This window comes from Molothrus ater, chromosome 9, assembly GCF_012460135.2.
Source record: "Molothrus ater isolate BHLD 08-10-18 breed brown headed cowbird chromosome 9, BPBGC_Mater_1.1, whole genome shotgun sequence".
Lineage (NCBI taxonomy): Eukaryota > Metazoa > Chordata > Aves > Passeriformes > Icteridae > Molothrus > Molothrus ater.
This window is the reverse complement of record NC_050486.2, coordinates 16,995,731-17,019,347: the sequence shown is the minus strand read 5'-3', so window position 1 is coordinate 17,019,347 and position 23,617 is coordinate 16,995,731. Positions and strand designations below refer to the sequence as shown.

At 42.6% G+C, this 23,617-nt stretch overlaps 1 protein-coding gene across 1 annotated transcript; it reads right to left on the bottom strand.

The window, feature by feature from the left end:
* Positions 1-27: 27 nt before the first annotated feature.
* LOC118689628 (vitellogenin-2-like) lies at positions 28-23,114 on the bottom strand. Its single transcript, XM_036388003.2, has 36 exons — positions 22,920-23,114; positions 21,906-21,982; positions 21,536-21,556; positions 21,209-21,360; positions 19,196-19,447; positions 18,898-19,059; positions 18,637-18,785; positions 18,064-18,214; positions 17,801-17,958; positions 17,555-17,720; positions 16,941-17,066; positions 15,729-15,947; positions 15,102-15,319; positions 14,888-14,985; positions 14,338-14,462; positions 13,640-13,741; positions 12,925-13,044; positions 12,645-12,834; positions 12,209-12,302; positions 11,194-11,379; positions 10,850-10,988; positions 9,837-10,065; positions 9,578-9,753; positions 9,056-9,370; positions 8,726-8,773; positions 8,479-8,565; positions 7,738-7,950; positions 7,503-7,645; positions 6,024-6,162; positions 5,152-5,287; positions 3,751-3,937; positions 2,382-2,473; positions 1,824-1,921; positions 1,585-1,744; positions 349-510; positions 28-224 (listed from the first exon to the last, which is right to left on the bottom strand). Exons 1-36 carry the CDS (start codon positions 23,018-23,020, stop codon positions 109-111), a joined length of 5,307 nt encoding a protein of 1,768 aa, XP_036243896.1. The 5' UTR covers positions 23,021-23,114; the 3' UTR covers positions 28-108.
* Between the last annotated feature and the right edge of the window lie 503 nt (positions 23,115-23,617).

Here is a 23,617-nt window from a genome sequence, read left to right as displayed (position 1 = left end):
GGTTGTTTCCAGGAGATCCCCGGGAGAAGAAGCAGAGCAGAGCGGTCTCCCGGAGGGGACGGGGCTGATCCCCCGGGGCAGCCGGGCTGAGCGGGGCCGGAGCGGGGCTCAGGCCGGGCACGCCTGCTGCTGGCACGAACACGCCGTGTGAGCGGACACCGAGCTCACGACGTCCTCGGATTTCTGGTCCAGCCGAAGCTGCCCGTCCAGGCTGAGAGCGGAATCTAGAGGAGAAAGGAGAGCGGGGCTGGTTTTCCATCGGGGTACTCCTGTGTTAGTGCGGTGCACTTCGTGCTTTCCACAGAACCCCGGTGACACAGCGTGGTGTGCACAGCTCGCCAGACTCACCGGCTGGAACGCAGTGGAAGCCCACGGACACGGAAACAGTCTGGGTTGCTGAGCAGCCTTTCACACAGCGAAGGACTGGCTCCACCGAGAAGCATTTTTCTGCTGCCTTCTCAAATGAAAGTGGCTTCTCACTTTTGACAAGTTTGTGCTGCAGTTTACAAGCTACAAAACATTGAACCCTCTTAAAGCATGCACAGAGTTTAGATAAATAGCTTTCAGTACTTAATTTGTAGAACTGGCAAACACCAAGACCAATGGATGAACAGTGTGACATAGCTAGATGAAGCTAATCGGGTTGAAGTGAATCAATTTTTTGTCAGAGGCTCAGGCTGTGAGAAAATGAGGCACGTGGAGCACAGTTGCAAGGACAGAGATGGGATCTAGGTGGGACACTGATGTCCAAATCCGAAAAGATACACATGAAAACCTCAGTCAGCTGACACTCAACTTTACTTGAACTCAGACAGCACTTCATTTTGGGGCAACAGTGGCTCCTAGGCGTATCCTCTTCTGTACTGTGAGCAGCATCACACCTGCCTTGCCATGGGCAAGTAGCTTAGTCCTTAAGTCTGTGATCCAGCCACCCCGGGGAAGCTTGATCTAAGAAAACATTACAGAAAGGCCAACACATGCCCAGAGGTTTGTGTTCCACACAAAATGTGTAGTGCACCCTAATGTAACCAACACATTCATGTTTTTATGTGGAGCCTGGATGGCAAGAACAACTAGTCATTCCCAGGCTGAAGTTTTCAGTGTGTTAATCTTCAGCCTGAGGAAATTGAAACAAGTTTTTCCCACCTCAAATGCCCACTAGTTTGATAGTAGGGCGGGATATGATTTTTTAAATCTAAACTAAAAGCCTGGAAATAACAGAATGAAAATAAAGAATGAAACTATTAAAGATGACATAAAATTACTTTTGTCAACAGTCAAACTTCCTCCTTTTCATACTAAGTTATCGACTTAGAGAGTTTTAAGTTGAGCACACAAACTCCAGGTAACTACACAGTGCATAAGATGTTGATATAAAAACCCAACAAAACTAGAACTTGCAGTGAACTACCAAACTCAGGAAAAACGGATTTTGTTTTTCTTCTTTTTGTCTGAGGCCCCTAATCACAAAAATAGCAAAAAATGAGATGACTGTGCTACAATTAATATAAACCAACTATTCATGTGATTGATTAGTTAATTAGTTGAAGGCAATTATATTAGTATATCTTGGAATCTTAGTACCTCCAGTACAGGGGTCTTCTGAGATGATCCAAGAGTGACCAAAACTCACAGCATCTTTAGCTAAATATCCACTGGGTGTTTGATATTCTCTTTCTATCTCAGCATCATATTTTCCACAAATACCACATGTTTTTCCAGCCATCCAGAAAGCAACTTGAATCTTTGTGGAAATACAGAAAAGTTGCATGTAAATGCTTTTCTTCTAAAACTAAACCCACTGAAAGTAACTTAAAAATTACCTCAAGTCTCTGCCCATCATAGTATATTTTATCTATGCCATAATCTGGGGCTTTTAGTGTCAGTCCTTTCTTTTCACTGCCGATCAGCATGCTTGCAGCTGCAATAGAAAAGAAAAATGTGATCTTTTCTAAAATGAAGTTACCCTGAACCCTTTGTTAATTTCCTGGGGACATAATGCACACTTTACAGAATCCCAAAAGAGATGGTGGGAAGTAAAAAGACTACTGCTTCCTGCTCTGGGAAAAGCTGAAGCCACTCACAGGGGTGGCTGTGACAGGGACCATCTAAATTCTCATTCTGTGGGTCTCTGGAATCAGCAAAACATCCCCCAGGCCTGCATTTTTGGTCTATGCAAAGATGCACAGGACCAGAATCTCTTTCTTTGCTCATCTTTCTTGCCACCCACAAGAAAAGCTTGCATGGGGGTATGTTAAAATCTCCTAACTCTTTCTCAAATTAGGATGATCTTTATCTTGTGAGGTGTCTGCAGGATCATGCCCTCTCCTTCTTCAAAAGATCAGAAAAGATTAAACAAAATCTAAAGATGAGTCTCTTACCAGTATTAGATGTGTATGGAAGATCTTTTGGGGCTTGGACACCATTAATCTTCAACTGGATGAGTCCATTGGAAACATACATGTCAATCTCACTTTAAATAAAGGAAATTAGTGTAAACAAATGTTTCTTCTCCTTTGCCCTACTCAGCTTATAATTTCCTGTTCTGGCAGAACCATCACTGCAGGGTGCTCATATCATCCTGGCATGAATCACCTTCTACCCTTTAGGGGGAAGGCTGAGGGGGCCCAGGTCAGTGTGCCAGCAGGAGGGCTCCCAGTGCACCTTCCCCTGGCTCTACCCATCCCTGAGTGGCTGCTATGGCCAGGGCTCAGGCAGGGAGACACCAGCTACAGGAGCCTTGCTGCAGAACAACCTAATTGCTATTACCTTCACATAAATGGAAGTTGCTTTACATTTCAAAGGAAGATTGGGTTCCCTAGGGCAGTTCTCTTACAGCCTGAACAGGGTGTGTATTGTAGTATTTTCTTCAGAGCAGTATTTGCTCTAACAGAAGAAATATGAAGCTCAAGCACATCAAAAGCACATCCATACAATTGCATGAAACAATCAGGAATGATTCAGTGTTGAGGAATGTCTTTATCTACAAAAGATACCGTCTATAAAACAGGCATCCTTGTGTTCTTTCACAAAACAGGTGCAGGGAATACTGGATTCCCTCTGTTTCTCTAACACTATGGCACAGTTAGGCACACACTTTTCAGAAATAAATAATTACTTGTAATGAAACCTTACGGATCAAAGTCTATTTATGTTCTTTGAAGAACACTCACTACAATGATTTTAGTATGCATAATCCCATACAATCTAGGGGTGATTGCTCCAGGCTGAAACAAAGTGTATTTTAAATGAATTTCAAATAGATTAGAACATTATGTACCAACTGAGAGATGTCCTAAGAGAGTGCCTCTAATCTGGGATAAGTAATGCCCTTTTTAGCTATGTCCACTTCTCAACAACCCTGCTGTAATGACTGTGGGTTCTAATTTGTTCTAATTATTAGCTTAGTGTAGAAGGCCAGACTAATGATTACAGTAGCTCCTTCTGGATTTATAGTTTATGTGTCTGCCTAATCACTAAGTACTGAAATGAGATGCTTAAGTTCTAACAAATTAATGAAGAATTTGTAGCAGTAAAGTCTTGAGATTACTGTGAACCTAAGATATATTTCAGAAGCACTTTTAAAAGACAAAGTCCCAAATTCCAGTGACACTCCTAGTTATCTTTCCATTGACATCAGTACTTTCTGCCTGAGTCTAATGCTAGTGCCAGTCTGCCCTGCCAATTTGATCTTCATTTATAGCATATTCAGCTTGGCATCTATTTTTTATTAAGTTTTTAATTACTTACTGGCTGGCGATTCTGACATTTACTGCTGTAAGGTCAGCAGACTCTTCAAGTCTTTTCACCATCACCAGGAATTTAAGCTCTGGACTACAGTCCTGCACCAAGACATGGTAGCAATTTACAGGCATTGAATAGTTAAATACAACACCGTTGAAGGTTGTGATCTTATTTTGGAAAGCTGTACAATGACCTGGAAAAAAAAACCAGTAAAAAGTAAGCATTTTATAATTTATATGAGACAGCTATTTTATTCTAGTTTTGTAATTAAAGGAAAAAAAATCTTCTGGTTCTGCATGTTCTGATGTAGAAATGAATTAATTCTGTCAGATGAAATTTTATATTTGTAGTAATTCAAAAGTAAAACTTTGCCAGTCCCCAGGCAGCAGGACAACACCCCTGTGATTCAGGCATTGTGTGAGATGAATTGTGCTCACAGCTGATGCAACTCTCAGTTTGTGGCATTTGGCTTTTCTAACTTTGTTGCAGTCAAAAGAATTTCACAAGGGTTGATAACAATTCACATATCATTCCACTAGGGAAAGTTTACTGAAATGCAGATACATTTATGGAGTCATAACCAGGGTTAGAAATAGAAGTTGGGAAGGAAAAAATATCACCCTAACACTTTTCTCTTTTTCACTGTAATGGCATTTTGTTGGAAATCTACCAGCTCTGATTAGAAATTATTTTGTAACAATTGTATTTAATACAGATTAGTTTTGGTGTTTATCTAAGAACTACCATTGAATCATAGAATGGCTTGGGTTAGAAGGAACCTTAAAGATCATTTAATTCCAATCCCCTTGCTATGGACAAAGACACCTTATAAATATGCATGGATATTATCCCACTGATTCCAAGCAAAATGTGACTCCTTATTGCAGGATTACATAAAGCTTTTAATTTTAAAACTTACCCTAAGTAAGTATAATGTGATTAGCTGTTAATACAGAATTAATAAAACAATAATCCCTTCAAACTCCAAGTGCAGGATTTGAAATTAATGAATACACTTTTGGAGCTGTTTTAGCTTCAACATAACAGTGCTAATCAAGCAGAGCATCCCAAATCAGAGGTCACTTAGATGTTCCTCTCACAAATTTTGTATTGTATTTTCTTCACAAACAATTTTTGCAGTGAAGCTGAAATGGATGCATTTGGGAACGGGTGTATCTGAAAGCATTATTTGGCATGGAACTGAATGTTTAATCTTCCTAGTATGTCTTCATTTCTTTACATCTTTGCAGCCTCACAGATTTTCATAGAGTTGCTTTGTTTCTATCTGACATCCAACTGATGTTTAAGTGAATAGATAAGTAAAAAAAAAATTACATCAGAAGTGTAAATTATGTCTACAAAATTTACAGAGTCAATCAATGGCTGTGCAGATAGTTACTTGCTGACCTTTAAGACTTTCAATGAGTGAAAGTGTTGCTTGGGAAAAGACCTTCCAGCCAGAGGATGGTAATGCAGAGATGGCTGTACCCGGGTGTGAAGGGACTGGCAGGGGCAGACTGATGGCTGTGTCGTAAATTGTGAGCTGAAAATCAGGCAGGAAACAAACATGAATGGGAATGGAAATGCAAAGTACAATATAGAGATAAGGTAGCATTTTCTTCTAATTTTCCAAGAGAACTGTGCTGACTGAAATCTAAATTAGCATCTGGATTTCTGTCACAGTGAAAAAGAAATCAAGTCCTCTGCCTACAGCATGAAATAGTTGTACAGTGTGACACATCTGCAACCTGTGGAACAGCAGTGCTAGAAATGAATTTGGATAGTCACCAGTTTGCAGCTTTTTGGGTAGCTGTATATCACATCTGCTCTCAGGCTGAACAGTTTGCTCACCTGAGATGCATACCCTCTTTCTGCCTATGCATCAGGTGCTGCTGTTTGGCTGTCCCAACAGCCTGGTTTTATTGTCTTCCTGTCCTGAAAACAGGGAAACCTGTCATCTTTCTTAAGATTTTGGGAGGAGTGGGCTTTTTGATAAGTTATTTTTTAACTTGCTGTCAATCATGATGATTATTTTCTAACCTGTTTATTTCATATGCTTGTAAGCCTATGAAATAAGCATAGATGAGAAAGGCAAATACCTTGTAAGATATTTTCATACTAAAACCAACTGTATGAATATAATGTCTTCTGAAGGCAGCTTCTTTAGAGTTTTGATTGTTGTTCTTTTTTTTTTTTTAAATCAGCAGGTTAAAATACCCTTACTCATCCATTTCCTGGGTATTGACTGCTTCAGGATAAAAAATTGTGGAAATTGTTACCTCTGGCAACTTAAAGACAACATCACAGGTTCTTGGGGATGTCAATGCCAAAACCAAGGTTGCCTGGTGAGAGGGACTAAGCTGCTGCCTTTGGGAAAACCCAAGCAAATAGGCAGCTCCTGGAAGAAATGAGTAAAACCTGGGAAAAAAAAAAAAAAGAGGAAGTTATTAAAATGAACTGTCTTTGAAAGAAATTATTATTATTTGTTCACACTAAAATACCTCCATAAAGTAATATGCATATATGTTAGTATCAGGGCATGTTTTGCATCAGGGTTTGGTGATACATGATGTTGTATATTGAAGGAGAGGCAACAAATTTCTTTTTTTATTGGTATAAAAGATCTCAAGAGTCTGGATGGGAGAGTAATATGAGAAGAAAAGTGTGGCAAATTTGTTTTAAACATATTCAGACTTGAAAATAGGCATCAATTACATAAGCCACCAAATACTAATATGTTAAAAATGCTAAATTAGTATTTCACTTTAGTATGTCAGTCATGCAGTGGTAACTTTAGGCAAGGATCCTTTGCCCACTAAGACTGTCAACAATGGAGCTGATGGAGGGATCTCTATGAATGAGTTTCCAAACAAGCTTGGGGCTCAAATAGAGAAATACAGAAAATATTCCTTTATAAAAAGGCATAGGCTCAGAGCAGAAAAAAAAGGTAAGTTCTGTGGCTTTGCTCCAGGATAGTCAATTGGGTGGTTTAATCTCCTCTAATAAGAGCAGATAACAGGTTTGGGTAATTCAATCTAATGTAAAAAGTTATCTTCTTCAGGACACTTTTAATCAAATCACCTGTATGCCTTTAATGTGAAAACTTGTGTTGTAAGTGTATTTAGTTAACTGAGTTGCTGTACATGACTGTATTTTAGTAGCACTATGCCAAAAAAATAGGCTTCAATGTGGATCTATATGTTGTTGCAGGCAAGTGCATGGAGGGATAGAATGAATGAATGCAACAGGTATTTCATTAAAAAGGAGACATGTGAATGGAACCCAGGATGTACAGTTTTCAGTTTTCTTACATTAAATGTCATAAAATATTTGTTATTTAATGTGCACAAGTTTTATGAGAAGTGTTTGTATCACCTGCTTTAGAAGCCAGAAGCAAGTGCCTGCATTAAGAAATTAGGTAAGAGACTGATTTCATCAGAGACCCATGATCAGGCTTCTGCTCTGAGCCTCCATGAATCAGGAACCATGACAAGAGCAATCTCCTAATTCAGGCACTTTAAATTACAAGTCTGCAATAGATTAGGTGAATCCCATCATCCCAAGTGGTTTTCTTGCATACAAAAATGCAGTAATTATGTTTTGAGGGAATGAATACAGAGAAAGCAAACATTTGCAATCTGATTTTATAAAATCCTACTGATTGAAGGGATTTTTTCCAGCTTGGAAATCGCAGAACTGAACCTGCAATTACTTGGAGCACTGACATATATTTTTCAAAGACTAAAGTGAAATCTCACCATCTTGCAGTCGTTCGGATTATTGAAGGCACTTTCAGCCACTCCAGCTTCATCTGCATAGCTGGGTAAGCAGCAAATTGCCCTGTTGCAATCTGAGTAGCAATCTGGTAGTCCTGGCAATTTTTACCCCATTTAAGAGAACCCTAGTAAAGGGAAATAAATAATTTTTTACATAAAACATAGTAAGATCATTATGTTTCATTTATATTTGGGCCGATTGATATTTTCAACTTACTGATACTTTTCGGTAATTTATTACTGAAGCATCAGCACAGAGTTTCCATCTGCTTGGTCCTGTGATGCTTGAACCAAACATCTGTATTCTCCACCTCTTGGGCTGTGTGTCAGTGTACAGGACAAGCTGCAGTCCTGTTGGCTGCTTGTTTCTGTAGATGGCACGAAGAACTGCAGCCAGTATTGGTGGCTTTCTGTCTCCCAGGAATTCAGGCTTTGGTGAGTAGAGAGGAAATAGAGACCAGAGACACAAAGAAGGCATTAGAATTACCATAGTAAAACCACTGGCATGACCAGTGCAAGTAAGACTATGATGGGAATTTTTTTGTAATTTTTTTTTGTAATTTCAGTGCCTAATGAACAAAAGAGTGGCAGAGTCAACTCCTAAACTTTTACAGAAAGATACATAAGGAAAATATCCCTGAAACCAGTTTCTAATCCAGCAGGTCAGCACTTCTAAAGTGTTCTGATTTTTATAGTGAATTATTTAATGAGCAAGACAAATGTCATCATATACGGCAATACATTCCAGTTTCATTGAAAATGTAGCCTGTATTAAATGAATATTAAATTACAGACAGTGATTATCCAATGTGCTCACCTTTATAAAATAAGGAACAGTTCAATTTTTTTCTATATACCTATTATGCTAAATCACTGAATTTTTCCTATCTGTTATAATTATACAAAAACTGGAAATGCAAAGTAAATGTTTGGGTTTCTTGCATATTGAGAGATTCACCTGAGACATGACTCCAGAGAAATCTTCATCACTAGCTGAGGAAGAGGAAGAGCTGATGCTGATGTTTAGGATTTCCCCTCCCGTGTCCTGCAAAAACAAAGAATCACCTTGAAGCAGGTGCCTACCACTGGAAGCTGTTGCAGAATTAGTTTATCATATTTTCACTCCCAGGGAACTAAGATCTAATTGCAGCAAAGACAGCAAGACTAGTTGTACACACTGCTCCCAGTATATGCAGCAAATGTACCTGTTCATCCGCTGGCTTAAACAAAAGCTGGTAAACAGGTGGGTTTGCCTGTGAAAATAGATAGTATGTAAGACCCAAAAGAAAATAAAGAACTAGCTTTTGAAAAATGCATTAAAAATTTCAGTTCTGAGTATGAAAAAAAAAAAAGTGCAAAATTAAATTTTTTAAACATTTTATAGTGAAAAATTCTGAAATGTCAAAATTCTGGTCTGAAATACTTCAGAGAACCAGGGTTCCTCTTTCTTTGGTCCACAGTCTATGAGCTCAATTTTCTGATGTACAAAAGCAGTCACTATAAGAAATATAAAGGGTCCAGACAGAGTGAATTACCTGTTGGTTGGAATATTCCCTGTCCCCACTACAGTGCCTGTCCCCAGAGTGGTCCTCTTGGCTGCTGCTGCTGCTGCATGCTGTGCTGCCAGCAGAGCTCCCACTGCTGCTGCTGCTGCCATGCTCCTTCCCAGACTGCCTTCTTTCATCTTTCCTGTGGTGATCTCCAGGCTCTCTGCCATCAGCAGAGGAAGCAGCAGAAGAGGAGGATGAACTGGAGAGGTGGGGTATTCTGGGCTCTGCCCACAGGCCTGTGTCTTCAGTCTTGTACTCTCGGTTAATCCGTTTTGTGCGGCGCCGTGTCTTATTTGCAGCCTCCAAAAACAGTTGAAAGCATTATGAGTTTATAGCTTGTTCTGTTACGTTTCCCTGGCTCTAAGACAAGATGCTCACCACAAACTTCCAAGGAAATAGAATTCCTCCCAGCCCAGCTCCTTGCTTTCCCATGCCAGTTTTCCACAATGGAAACCCTTGGCTTCATTATAGGAAATATTTCCCTCCCTGATGTTCAAAGCCTCTTACCATGAACACCTCTTCAATGCCTAGAATCTTCTTCAGTTTAGCTTGAATGTCCTCATATGGAGCTGCCTCTCCCTCTTCCTTTGACCCCGAGCTTGATACCCCAATTATTTTTGAAGCTGCTTTGGGTCCTGCTTGAACCTCCAGCTGTATTTTGTCAATGTCAGCATCTGTATGGACTAAAGGCAAAAGCATTCCAGGGTTGTGCTGCTTGAGCATTACCTACAGCGATTGTCAGAAAAACTTGTTATTATGATTTTACCTGGCTTTAAAATTATTTTGGCTTCAAATTCTTCATATAATTCGTGCAGATAGGTATTTCTTAAAGAAGCAGAATTTCGTGATTTAAGGCTGAGACAAGTAGAACATCCCAAACTTTCAAATTTTTTACAGAAACTGCGTGCGTAAAATCTTCTTCCTGCATTGTTGTGATGTGTCCCTTCTGGACCTTGCTGGTATCCTTTGGATATCACATTAGGCATGCTGCTTTGCTGCATTAACAAAATAAGCAGATAAAGTCATTTTCCGTAAAAAAATAAAATTGTCCCAGCTCTTAAAATAATTCCTCCAGTTAATGAAGAGAATGATGACAGTCCTGATTAAAGAAGGAAGCAATGCTTAGAATTAGAGATCCAGGCACTGAAAGCAGTGGGGTTTTCTGCAAAATGCTCTGTGGAAGAGGACATCTCTCCTACCCACCCTTTCTCAGGCAGTGCTTCACAAACACACTTCCTGTGAGAACCTGCAGGGCTCTTTGCAGGGGCAGTCCCTCTGCATCCATTTCAGACTTCTAGCCCTCCTGCTGGAAGCCAGTGCAGCCTTCCCACACCAGCCTCAGAAGCTGAAGAGCACATGACAGAATGTGGTCCTGCAATCCACTCAGGGTTATCTCAGGATTCGGGAAGAAAAATCTATATCCTGCCCAAGAACTGTATTTTTCACATTAGTTGATTCAGGAAAAAAAAAAAAAAGATATATTGTACAAAGTATGTGAATTTCAGACACCTTCCCATGACTGTAAAGAAATAGGAAGACATGCTGTCAAAGCAGCCCTGCCTGCATGCAGTGAAGAAAGTGAGTGGACTGTGAAGGATCATGTCACAAACCCATTGCGTTTTAGGCTTGGTTTGGGAAGTATCAGGCTCCTGTTGAGTTTCACTGTTCCTGTGTTTGTGATCTGGTTGGCCAGCTCCCATGTCAGGGGTGCCCAGCCCTTCTGAGGAGCTCTCTGCTCTCTGCCTTGTCTGCAGGACAGGTGGCAAGAGGTTTCATTACCTTCCAACTACCAGGTTTTGATGATCCTTCTGTTGACTCCTGGTCAGAGATACTTGGTATTTCTCCTTTGGGGAAAATCTGGGATTTCTTTTCAGAATCTACTTCTTCCATGTTCCTTGAAATAGCATACACTTCACTCCTGTGGAGGTGATAAATGGCACACAAATAACGCCTTCTGATTTCATTCTACCCATGTTTCCTGGTGCAAAAAAGACAGTACTAAGCTTTGTGTGACTGCTGAGGTATGGCAGCCCTTAACAAGTAGTTGTATACTTGTGATTCTATAACAAGGAACTCAAAATCAGTAACACAGAACGAGCAAAATGAAAAAAGCTCTTCTGTACCTTGCAGCTGCGAGCTCAACCTCTTGATGGCAGGGAAGGGTTTCAATCTTCAAATTTTTTTCTTTCATATTTATCCTGGCATCAAATTTCATTGTAGTGTTGGCACTGAACTCTGCATGATATTCAAAACCACTCTGAAGGTACTGTGTGTTAATCCCCATCATTGCAATCATATGAAAATATGCTCTGAAAGAGTGGAAATAAAAGCAGGCATAATTATATATTAATATGCAAAAATTTACCTTCGAAATGCAAAAGTACATTTTCATGCTGTTCTTTTTATTATAAGACCCACTACTGATGGATGAAGAGATTTATCACAACAGGATAAGAAAAAAGCTAAGATGCCACTGGAAAACGTGGTTTGTCTGAAAAATAAAGCTAACATGGACCTTCTGACTGCATTGTCACTGGTATTGTCATTATCATTGCTTGAGGACAAGCTAACTCCAGAATCTCATAGCTTCAGATTCTGCCTATTTTTATAATATTATCACGACTATTATTATTAGCATCATTGTTACCATTGTCATTATTAGTACTGTTGCTTTTGCAGATCCAGAAGCATTTCCCTTTGCCCCCTGAAATCCTTCTGGTTTATGCCAGGTGATGATGCCATTCTATGCTGAAATTGTAAATAACTTGATATGTAAGATAATGTATTTTCACATATTAGTACGTTTAGTCACTGAGCAGGTACAAATGTAAGCATTTCTAGCAATGGCAGAACAGTACAGTATCCCGTGGGATACTATGCACATTGCTGGATTTGCAGCGTTGTAAAGCATCAGGGCATTGTGTTACTTTCTCACAACTTTGCTGCTCTAGATTAGCAGATTTGTCCAAAACCTGGGACAAGTAAGATCCTTGTATAGCTACACATAGCTATACATATCTCTGTCAGTTATAACTGACATATATCTGTGTCACCACATATCTATGTCAGATATAACTATAACTAAAAATATAAATATTAATGCTTGTGTGTGTATGTGAATATGTATGTAATATTTACTTTGGCCTGATGTCAGCATGAATATCCGTCTTGGTTTCCCACAACTGTGAGGGTTTAAAATTGTCAGATACTGGTGGTGATACATTTACATCCACTGAAAAAGACAGACAGAAATTATATGAACAGAGAAACAATAAATTCTGGGGATAAAATACTTTCAATAAGCATAGTATTTAAGGTAAGGGCAGTGCTTTTACATTTTGAAATAATTTATGTGTTTTTTTATTTAAAGGTTGCTAATACCAAACCAGAGCTACACAAATATGTCTCAGGTGAAATATCCTAATTACTTCTCAAAAGCTTTGGAGGCAGCTGGTCACTAAGGTTTTGACATTACTGGGGTATTTTTCAAGATTATAGAAGGATTTAGTTTGAGCAGAGGGATTGGACCCACAGTTACGTGGGGAAGCCGCTCATTTTGCCTTCCCAGGCTCACCATCCGCCGCAGCCTGGGCCACCACGGCCCCGCACAGCCCGAGCTCCAGCGGCAGGCCAGCGATGGTGGGGACGATGTGCCGCATCTCACCCACCAGCACTGGCAGGGTCCATTGCCCTGAAATGCCTCTCTGGACCTCCTCCACCACTTTTTTCACCACTGGCTGCCAGTCTGATGATCCAGTTAGACTCTGGAAACAGAGAAATAGGTTAGGTAAGAGGAGACACGGAAGTGAAATAATTCAGAATTGCAGACAAAAAGTCAGCAGCCTTGTCAGTACCATCATCATCTGTTGAATGGCATCTTTGTCAATGTCAACAAAGGCAATCTCTTGACCGAATACTTTGATGTAAGCAGACACCAGGGGGTCTTCAGGTGGCAGTTCTTTCCATCCCAGAAGCTGTGGTGTTTAGGAGAGATGGGGAGAAAGGGAAGAAGCAGAAAATATCACTTAAAGTGGAGCAATGTATTAACAAAGAGTAGATCCCATCTGAAGGATGAGAACTGTGGCTTCTTAGCCAAAAACCCCAATGGACATATTACAGGTCTGAACCAATGTGGCCTTTCTTAATTGCATAGCTGATTTGAGAAAGAGTTTCCCCATGTAAGGATGAGGTAAGTGCAAGGTAATTTCTGCTGCTGTAAGTAGTAGGTGACACCCAAGGAGTCATGAAGGAAAGACCTTATTCAATTATCATTTTAAAAGAGAAGAACAACCACTTAGTGTGTTCTAACATACACTTTAAAACATTTTGGCTCCCAGCAGCAGCCTCATCTTTTGTACTATACAATAAGAGCTAGCACATGTTGAGTGAAAAGGTGGCACCTGTTGAGAGAGTAAGTACAATGTAAGTACAGCTTTCCATGACTGAACGGGATGACGGACTCCTTTCTTCCAGAAACATCAAAGGCATGGCTCAGTGGGTGGGTGATGCAACCCTGGTGCTGTGAGGAGCTGTCTGATGCAGACAGGTCAGAAAGGTGCCCAGACATACCGATTTACCCAGCTCCTTCAGGGTCTTGTACGTGTCATACTCAGAGAAGGGAATGTTCTGCTTCCTTATGAGCTTGGTGAGGCCTTGTGACCGGAAAGCCACCTGTAGGAAAGAGTCAGGCAGCACAGCCCAAGTACAAGAGAGAGCTTGTGCCTGGGACTAACTCACTGAGGCCACATGAAATACTTGTTTCATGAAGCCATTGCATTATAAGGACATGTGTACCTGGTAGATGGCTGCAGGCTATGGCTGCAGATGCTGAGGACATGCTGAGCCAGCCAGCCTTCAATTAGTCAGCAGGGATAATTTTAGGGTAGGGCAGAGCTCAGCCCAGGCTGCAAAGCTTGCTCAAGAGTTGTGTGAATTCCTGCATGCTGTTACATGGAGCTTTGTGCTGCCCTGGCTGTACTGCTGGCTGAAATTTAATTTCCCTGTACTTATGCAAAATACCCTGGATCCCACGTGACTTTAGGTGGGCAGATGGATGTTCTGCTGTGTAAGCTTTCCTCCTCTCCTAGACTTACATGCCTATACTGGATGTGTTCATTGATGAATGTATGTGTCAAGAAGCCCAAATAAAAGAAGTAAAATCATAATCATTATCTAAATTTTCCCTTCCACGTCCGCCCTCACAGCCAGAAATGGAGTTAAACACTACATCACAGTCCAAAAGCTGGCTGCCTTAATGCAATACTTACCTCTATAATATCCATTGCAGTGTTTGCATAATAGCCTCTTACTTTTGTGATTATGTCAGATGGAAACATGGTGCTGGGACTGTTCATTAGATAGACCCTCCAAATGGCACCAGCCTGATACTGGACTGTCACAGGAATAAAAACAGCAGGAATTAGGGTCTCCAAGGTGTCTGGTGCACATAAACCACCTCAGCTTATGTGCTGAGGGGTCAAGATCACAAGGGGTTCTGTCAGGGTTCAGTCCCATAGGTCCTCAATCTTGCAGCCTCAAGAGGAGGACTTTATTCTAGGCCAAAGTCAACACAACCCCAGGGACTGAAGAAGGAGGCCTAGATCCATGTGCAAGCACCACTTTCCCCAGCAGATACCAGAGATTTGGATTTTGAAGAGTCTCAGGAAATTTTGCATGTTAGGAAGTTCTTCTGCTTTTTCTATTTCAAGAGTGCACTAAATTCACAGCTCATTATTGGATTTTGGATGAAAATCACAGAACATAATAGAGGCATTTGGCTACCTAAGCTGAGGAAGTGCACAGGGCAGCCCTACTCACAGGAATAGTCGCTGATCTGAATGACCTTGCTGTAGCGATAGCTCAGCCTGTCAAGTCTGGGGCCCAGGAGTTTAATGGCAATGTTGCAAGCAGCAGATCTGAGTAATAGAATTAAAATCATATGAAGACAGTCGACTGTGACCAAATTCTTAGAAAACTGCACGGAAAAAAAATCTCAGTTTTCTACTAAAAATATACTTCTTCCTCTACTTACAGCTTATGGAGCTGTGGGATCCTGCCTGCTGCCAAAGTCTTCATGTGTGAATATGCAAAACTGGCTACTTGCAGGCTGGGCTCTGTCAGCAGCGAGGTGGCCAGAGCTGTTACTGTTGGAAGAGCAGGCTTGGTTTCGAAGAGAACGACACAAGCCACCATTCGGACGTTGGGAGCAAGCGTGCTGTCCATAAACACCTGGAGGGTGAGCTCCCTTACCTGCAGGAGGGAGAGAGAACCTCTGAGAGGCTCATAACTTCCTGGTGAGCAGTGCTTCCAGAGCAGTGCACATGTGCTCTGCAGTGGATGAAGAACAGAACCCTAAACAAGAGATGTGGCCATGGGAGCTGTCACTGAAAATGAAGATATTGCTGGGTGCACAATGTGAGCAGGGCTGGGAGAAACAGCCATTAGGCTGAGCATTACAGGGACTAAAGCACTCTTTCCCAGGATATCAGCAAGGATGGGATGATGTCAGGAGTTTGCAGCATGGGCAAGAGGAAGACCAGTAACTGAGAAGCCTGTCCAGAGCTGCTAACATTACCTGATGGCTTTGTTATTCCTGAATCACTAAGCAAACCCAATCCATACCCTTTAAGACATTTGTTTAAATAATAATTGCAGTTACTTTTGCAGGGTCTTTTCTTGCCATTTTCCTTAAAGCCAACACAGCATCAACATGAATTCTGTTTGGTAATGAAGCTGCAGCTGCAGAAAACGTTGGCAAAAACTTCAGGATGCGTTTGATACTGGCTGGCTCTCCTGCATTGCCCATGGCTTTCAGGGCCAAGGACATGTCTTTGGCATCACCTTTGCTGGTGGCTTCAGAAGCAAGGTCGTGGAGTGGCTGAAAGGAAGCAGACACTGTTAATCTCACCAGGTAATGATAAATGATCTTGTAGTAGTGCATAAAAATGTGCACTGCCACAGCAAGCAAAACAATTACTGCTGCAAATCCCTGAACTGAGCTCTTCAGACTTTTCTCCCAGGAAATCCCATCAATATCAGGATGCTAAACATGGACCATACAAATAAACTTGGTTTTCTCCTTGCACCGTGTTGTAGTTGATTTTGAATTGAGCCTGAGACTGAGTGTAGGAGACAATCCCAGGTGGATGCCTGCACCAAAGAGTCTGTTGCAAGTCCAAAGGCAGTGCTGAGCTGATGGCAAGCTGATGCTGAGCTGATGGCAAGCTGATGCCACCCCTGCCAAATTGCACTTGCATTTTTCACCTCCTACAATAATTTCAAGTTTACTTGAACAGTTCTGCAGTTCTGAGAAGCGGAATTACCATTCTGGTGGCCTGGCTTTATTTCACTTTATTTTGGAAGATTTAAACACATGTCAAACACAGCAAGGCTTTCTCAGTGCCGTGGTCCTGCTGAGCAAGGAGCTGGGGCTGCACAGGCCAAGAACAATGTCCTGAATTTTTCTGCAATTGTCTAGCAGGGCTTCCTTGGAAGCCCTAACCTATGACATACCTAGGGCTTTGCTTATATTCACACTTTACTGTCTTTTTAAGTAAACTCTACCTCATGTCAAAGTAGAATCATAGAATCATAATTATTTTGCTTTAATCCGAGTTTTGTCAGATCTTAACTCAGTTTCAGGCTGGTTACAGGATCCATTATCCCAATGGGCTTCTAGTATTACATTTGAAATTCTGAACTCTTCCAGCCTGATCTTTCAAAGGCATCAGCTCAGTGTTTCATTCTGTCTTCGCATCGCTGAGTGGGGCATGCAAATAGTGATACCTAATTGCCAGCATTGTGAGAGCTAAATTAAAGGTACTTTTAAAATTTTTTCACCTTTTATGAGTAAGAAATGAGAGTCACATACCTGAAGAAGTTCGCTTGGACACAGTAAAGCGTGAGCACAGTATTTATTCACCATGCTACCATATCCTAGGTAAACAATCATCCTATGCATCAGTACCTTCTGGATTTCGGGGCAGGTCAGAAAACTCTGCAGAAGGGAGAAGTATAATTTTTAACTGTTTCTAGTAATTAGAGCTGTATTTATCAACAAATGCATGTGAGAAACATATAAAATTGATTTGTGCTGTTTCTAAATAATTTCAGAAATTAAATAAAATGCTATACATTCAGCTACAAGAAAATTAAGTAGATTTGCCCCAGTTATGCTGTATGCTCTTTAGATGCTGATTACATATTATTTTCTTGAGTTTGTCTTTTTTCTTTTTAACTTCTGATTTGGCAAAATGAATCAACAGCAGTTTTCTTATAGGTTGTGGGGTTTAATACAAAATATAATTACAAACTTTTGGCAACAAGTGTTTGGGAATATTTTCTGAAATATTTTCCATTTTTGTTAATACATTGCATTTTACAAGTTTAGATGGAAATATGTTGTACCTTTCACTTATAATCCTATGAATTCACCTTTAAAAAGGAGTGAGAGGGAAAACAAAAGGATGAATGATCTGTACTCACTGAGGCAATTTCCAGGGTCTTTTTGTTTGGTGTAACAAAATGGAAGGCGAGAGGGAGAGTCACTGCTGCTTCCCAGATGTTCAGCTTCTTGTCATGGATTGTTTGCTTCAGGAATCTGAACGTGTCAGTAGCTCCAGCAGCACAGATGGCACTCAGGAACCAGGGCCTGCCAGGAAAAGGAGCACTCATCATCCTCACTGCCCAGCGTGCCTCTGGTCAGAATCCCTGGCTGAAGGGCACAGTTACCTGTAAGGGAGTTCATTGACAAACTGCAGCCACAAAGACTCGATTTGATCAAGGGTTGCTACACGAAAAAGCTGGATCATTTGTAAGAACTTGGCTGAAGCTTCTTTGGTGGCTCCTTTCTCGTTATTCTGAACTAATTGCCGCAGCGTCTCTGTTAACTGGGGGAAAAACAGACAGCTGGAAAGATCCACATCTAAAGTAATTATGTGATGACCTGTTAACCTTATAAATAGTGAAAGTGGGTGAAAGTAAGCCTCTAATACCTGTAAATCTGGATTTTTTATCCTTAATAGAGGAATTGGCATCTGGAGCAGCTCTCCTGAGAAATGGTAACGAAGACTCCCCTGTTTTTGCAGCTGAACCGTTGGTTCACTGAGAGGAGGCCTTTTAGTGCCGACCAAGGACAGCTCTTGTCTTCAAGGGAAAGAGGGAAATGCATCAGTAGACAGTAAGCACACGGTGCATGGAGGGCTTGCACAGCATTGGAGCAGACTGAGGGCTACCCAGCAGGACTGCAAAAGGAGGGGCACTTCTCTGTTCATCCATGGCTCAGGATTATCTGGAAAAGCCATATGACTGCAAAAGCCTTCGTGAGAGCTTGCTAAAGTCTCTGAGAGGTTGGACAGATGTTTTGGGTGGCCTAAACAGTAGGGCACAGGTCAGCTGAAACACCCTGGGCAACCTGGGCTGGGCATTCCAGGAGCTGTACGGTGTTTTGGCCCTTGGCAGCCACAGACCAGAGGCTTTTGTTATCTCACAAGTCAACAGTAAACATATAACCAGTTTTAAGCATCTCTTCCTGGCTGCAATAATGCAAGGACATGCCCAGTGCCTACCTTGCCTCCACGACTGCTGCCCCGTTGGGTTCATTGAAAGGAGAGATCTGGTACACCTGGTCCGACATAGCGGACGTCAACGATGCCCCGCTGTCATCATATCTGATCTTGTAGGTGAATGTCACCGTGCCCTTAATGTTTCTGGCCTTCTAGAAGTGCAAAGAGACCACTCAGAAACAAGAACGGGCTGGTCAGCCCAGAGGAGCCAAAGCCCCACGAGCAGCAGTGCAAGCAGGGCAGTGGTGGCTCCTGCCCTCGTACCAGGGCACAGGTGGGGCAGGGCCGCACGTAGGCCATTCCCAGGTTCCTCACTGCTTTGTCCTGGCAGTCTGTCAGGTCCTTGCTTTTGGAAACTGTGGCACGTTTATTCGTGCTGTCGTCCTGGATAACGTATCTGGTTTGACACATGCCTTCAATCCCAGCCTGCAAGTATGGGTTAAACACAGTGAATGCTCACTTGAAACAGCAATAAAAAGGTCAAAGAAAATGGTCTGAGAAATATAACTTACTCTTTAATTTGAAATGAGACAAAAAGCAAAATCAGAATAGAACAACAAACCTCCTGTAGCTCATAGACATTTTGTGTCTTTTTGATGGTTATCTGCAGCATGTTCAGAACCCCTCTCGCTAGGTTAGTGCACAGAACAGGACAGTCCACAGGGGCAAAAATACTCCCAACCCTTCCTTCAGTGTATTCAAACTTAAAGGGCTGGCTGAGACAGGCAGCAATGGTTTCTGAGAGCCTCGAAGACGGAGTGAAGGAGTCAGTGGGCCAGAAGCCATTGTGTTCCTCCAGCTTTGGTGATCGAATCTGTGAGCAAAAATAGGAAAACAATCATACTGTTCACCATCAGATTGAAATAGTGCTAAAATACAGAAACTGGACACTCCTCTTCCATGGCAAGACAAAAGTCACTTGTCTAACATTGCAGGAAACAATTTCCAATTTGAATTCCTGTGCTCAGCCTAGGGAGCATCCTTGAAAGTGCAAACTTCCATGAAGGATTTCTGCCAGAAAAATAAGATTGTGTGAGCAGAATTCAAAAGTTCAGCAAGTCTGATTAAGTTTGTAGGCTGAGTGAAACACCAGCTACCAACAATCAGTACAGGCAGGATACTCACTCCTTTCCCACAGATGACAAGTGAGATCTCCCTTCAGTCTGCAAGGCAGCCAAGCCATTATTGCCCAAGCTGCCTGCCTGAGCACACAGGGACTGTTCTGGCTGCTGCTCCAGGTCCAGCACGTCCCCAAGCACCAAAGGCACGGCACAGCTGATGGGGGAGCAGAGGTGACCGCAGGAGCTCACACCTTTGCAAGTGGCTGACACCCCTGTGAGCTCCTCTGGCTGTAAAGCCTGTGCACAAGTCCTTGACTGCTACCTAGTGGGAAGTGTGTGCCTGCAAGCACAGACCCATCCAGTCCCTCACACACACACACCTCCCACCCTTGTGCATTAAAGTACATGTTCCTGCAGAGGGAAAAGGTGTGGGCTCAGTGCTCTGTTTTATTTTAGGCATTTATAATCGATGCTGCAAGGGTGGCTTGTCTCTTGTCACATTTTCTCAAATTAAATCCTACTCAAGGCTCTTGTCTCAACTCCAGTGAGGTTACACAGAGCCTGCAATTGCAGCCCTGTGTAAAGTTTGACAATAGGTATTCCTTCACACTGTTTCACTAATATATGTGCAGGATTACAGACTGAGAAAACTCCTAGGTGAGTGCTAAGAGCAGCTCCTACAGCTTTTTCTCCATGTGCTGTCTTCTCAGTCCCTAGTCTGTGGCCTTTTGTGCCATGCCAGTATTTTAAACTGTTTGCTTTAGTCCTTCTGATGAATAACAATGCTTCTAGATCTGATATTATGATAAACACAAGCATTACCATTAGAATTCTTCACATTTGAATTAATGCCTATGTGAAGAATATCAAAAGGGGGATAATGGAGACAGTTGGGTCTTTCTCACGTGATATCTGAATTCCAGTGCTGAGCTTTTTTAGGCAATGGACCAGGTTAAAAAACATGGACATTTCATTCTAGAATGCTCGTGTTCATACCCAAGCTTAGTGCTGCCTTAGTAAAATTATGTTAAGGACATTCCTTTAAAGCAGCTGCCAGCCATATTTTGTATGGAGGTGAACCTAAGGTAGCTTTGGTCAGAGGGCTCAGACACTGATGGCAGCTGAGTGGAGCAGCTCCAGCTTCTTCCTGCAGAGGAGCAGGCTGTGAGCAAGCCTGTGGTGCTCTCTGTAGGTCCCTGCCAGTAACCAAAGCATTCTGGATGCAGCTGCAGACCCTTCAGCAGTGCCCCCAGCTCTCCCCACCATAACCTGGTGTGCAGGGTGCAGAGCTCAGTGCCCATGTCCACACCTCTGTCCCTGCTGGGGAATCATCACTGCCTGAGGGAAACTGCTGGGGCTTCGAGGGCCATCTCAGCAGTGGGTAGGGCCCATGGCTTTTGTGAGAGCTCCACATCTTTTTGTCACTTATTCTGCCAGCCTGGAGGTATGAAGGAAGCATCTTTAGCTGCATGACCTCAGTGGGTGGGAGGGCTCCTGTGGCCATGCTGATTTACCTGCAGAAGGTGCTCACTGAGGGACACACGGCTGATCTCCACCTTGCTGGTCAGCCTCAGCCCTGCCGTGGCCAGGCTCCTGTCAGGGAGCCCATGCATAATGATGCTCTCATAGCTGTACAAGTAGGTCTTGCCCATGTGAAAAACAGGCTCTGTTAGGGAAAAAATATAACAGAAACACTTCCATGACTGTTGTGATGTTACTTGAACCAGCCCAGCAAAGAAAGGTGAAGCTGCCACTGCCACAAAACAGGTGCAAGCAGCGAGCAAGGCAAGGCTGTAAGGGAAGGCAGCAAGGGAGCTGCTGCCTGCAGGCGAGCCACTTACCAAGGTCCTGCTTCTGGCCCTCTGTGAGGAAGGAAAGAGAAGTGTTAATGAAAAAAACCATTTCTGTAGATCCTTTAATGTATTATTCATTAAGTCAGCATGCTAATGGTTGGCAAACCACCATTAATGGGGCTCACCCCACACCCCCAGGACACCAAGCCCATGCCAGCCCTGCTCACTAGCTGCTGCTTGCTTGGCTTTTCTCTGCTGCTGAACTTAGCACAGAAATCTAACAGCTTACAGCTGAAGCTACTAAAGGGCTTCAGCAAATGAAGTTGTAAATATCCCTGAAAAGCCCCAAGGAGATGCAATTTGCTCAGGATCACAGTGGCTGTCACAGCTCAGCAGTGATGGTAAAACTTCTACTTACCCACGAGGGCGAGCACCAGGGCCAGGATGAGTCCCTTCATGCTAAAAGTGACTGAAGTACACAGGGGAAACCTGTGGCTTTTATAGAAGAATTATTAACAGGCACAGTGAATTTTGTTGAATTATCAACTTCTTATCAACCACCCAACAAACCCTGTGAGGGAGAGGGGGTTGGGGTCAGGACAATGGATATTTTTGCTGAACCAAAACCATCACAAGTTCTGTTGTTCTCACTTCACCAACTGAATGTCTTGAAAGTAGCTTTAGAAACAACTACCTAAAAGTATTAAAACGTAGTTAAAGCCAAAATTTATTGTTATGCAAGCAAAACTACTAATTATCCTTACTCCCTGAGAGCACCTGGTGCTATTGCAGTCTGTGCTGACTCTGTCTGGGTTGTCCTGACCTGACCATAAGATACACAGCTTATCTAAGTGATAGTGCCCCAGCAGGATTGTGCAAAACCCCGGGCAGCTCTTCTGTGACACCGTGCCCACCCCTGCCCTGCTGTGAGCGGGACAGGCTGTCAGCACAGAGCTGCTCTCTGGGGACAGGGACTTCACCCAGTGACACAAACCTCCTGTCATTGTCACGAGGGCCATGGCTAAATGCTGCTGACGTGCACACTTCCCTCACCCGCCAGCCCCTTCCACTGGTGTGTTTAGCCACAGAGAGGTGTTGGTGGGAGTTGCCTGGCAAGGGGGACAGGGTGAGGCTGACAGGTGTTACAGATCAAACCTCTTGGTTTAACAAAGGTGGACAACGTGCAGGCCACCCCAACTCTTCACATCCCACAACAAGGGAACATCCTCACCCCATGGTGGAGCCCCCTTCTCTCATCAGCACGCATTTTCCCTGTCCCTTTGTAGCCAAACCCACAGATCTCTCCGGCTGCTCTGGGCTCCAGGTTTGGCTTTGTTCCCAAGCCCACCAGTTCCCTGCAGTCAGGTCATGGAGGGCTCCATTAGGAATCAGCACAGGGAGGGCTAAGGCAGCCCAGGGCTGGGGGGCTCACCTTGGCACTGTGTGGCCACTGCTTCCCCACCAACCTTCTCCTCTGTGGCTGGGAACAAAGCTGCTGCTGCCCAGCTCACTGTGGGAAGGGGCTGGATTCATTTTCTCATCCACAGACCAGCGGCTCCTATCCAAGACAGCTTAGTTTTTGTAATGTTCTTTAGCTGATGGGGTTTTATAATTAGCCTTTGGGATATAATTTATAATGTCTGACAAACAGTGGATTTTCTTCCTAGATCAAAGACCGCATCTGTAGGGAAAAAAAAAAAAAAGAAATTTGAAGCATGACAAATCCCTCACCGTGTTTTTACTGACTCTGTATTCAGGTCCTGATTTTTTTAACCCCTTCCCTTGTAAAACTGGCAGCACATGATAGAAAGCCAAGCTATTCACTGGAGAGTTTTGTCACGTCTTTGGAGATTTGGTAAATGTACTTAAAGATTTGAGTATACAGCTACTGGCCACTGGTACTCAAGGCTCAAAAGCTATTATGGCATAGCTATAGCAGCTGCACAGGTTTGGGTTAAAAAAAAAAAAAAATCCTGCAGGCAGCAAGGACTTAATGTTAGTGGCAGTACAAGTAGAAAGCTGCTGTGATGAAATATTAAATGCAACAATGCTTGTATTCTCAAAATTATAACACTATATCACTGAAACATCACACTATAACAGTGACTTCTCAAAATAAAGATCAAACAA

Bases quoted from the DNA above. Each gene is read 5' to 3' on its own strand.
- LOC118689628 (XM_036388003.2), bottom strand. From the start codon at position 23,020: ATGAATCCAGCCCCTTCCCACAGTGAGCTGGGCAGCAGCAGCTTTGTT. The intron at 18,786-18,897 runs GTACGAGGGCAG...TTGCACTTCTAG, and splicing joins CCTGCCCCACCTGTGCCCTG to AAGGCCAGAAACATTAAGGG. The intron at 3,938-5,151 runs GTCAGCAAGTAA...TTTTTTTTCCAG, and splicing joins ACTCATTGAAAGTCTTAAAG to GTCATTGTACAGCTTTCCAA.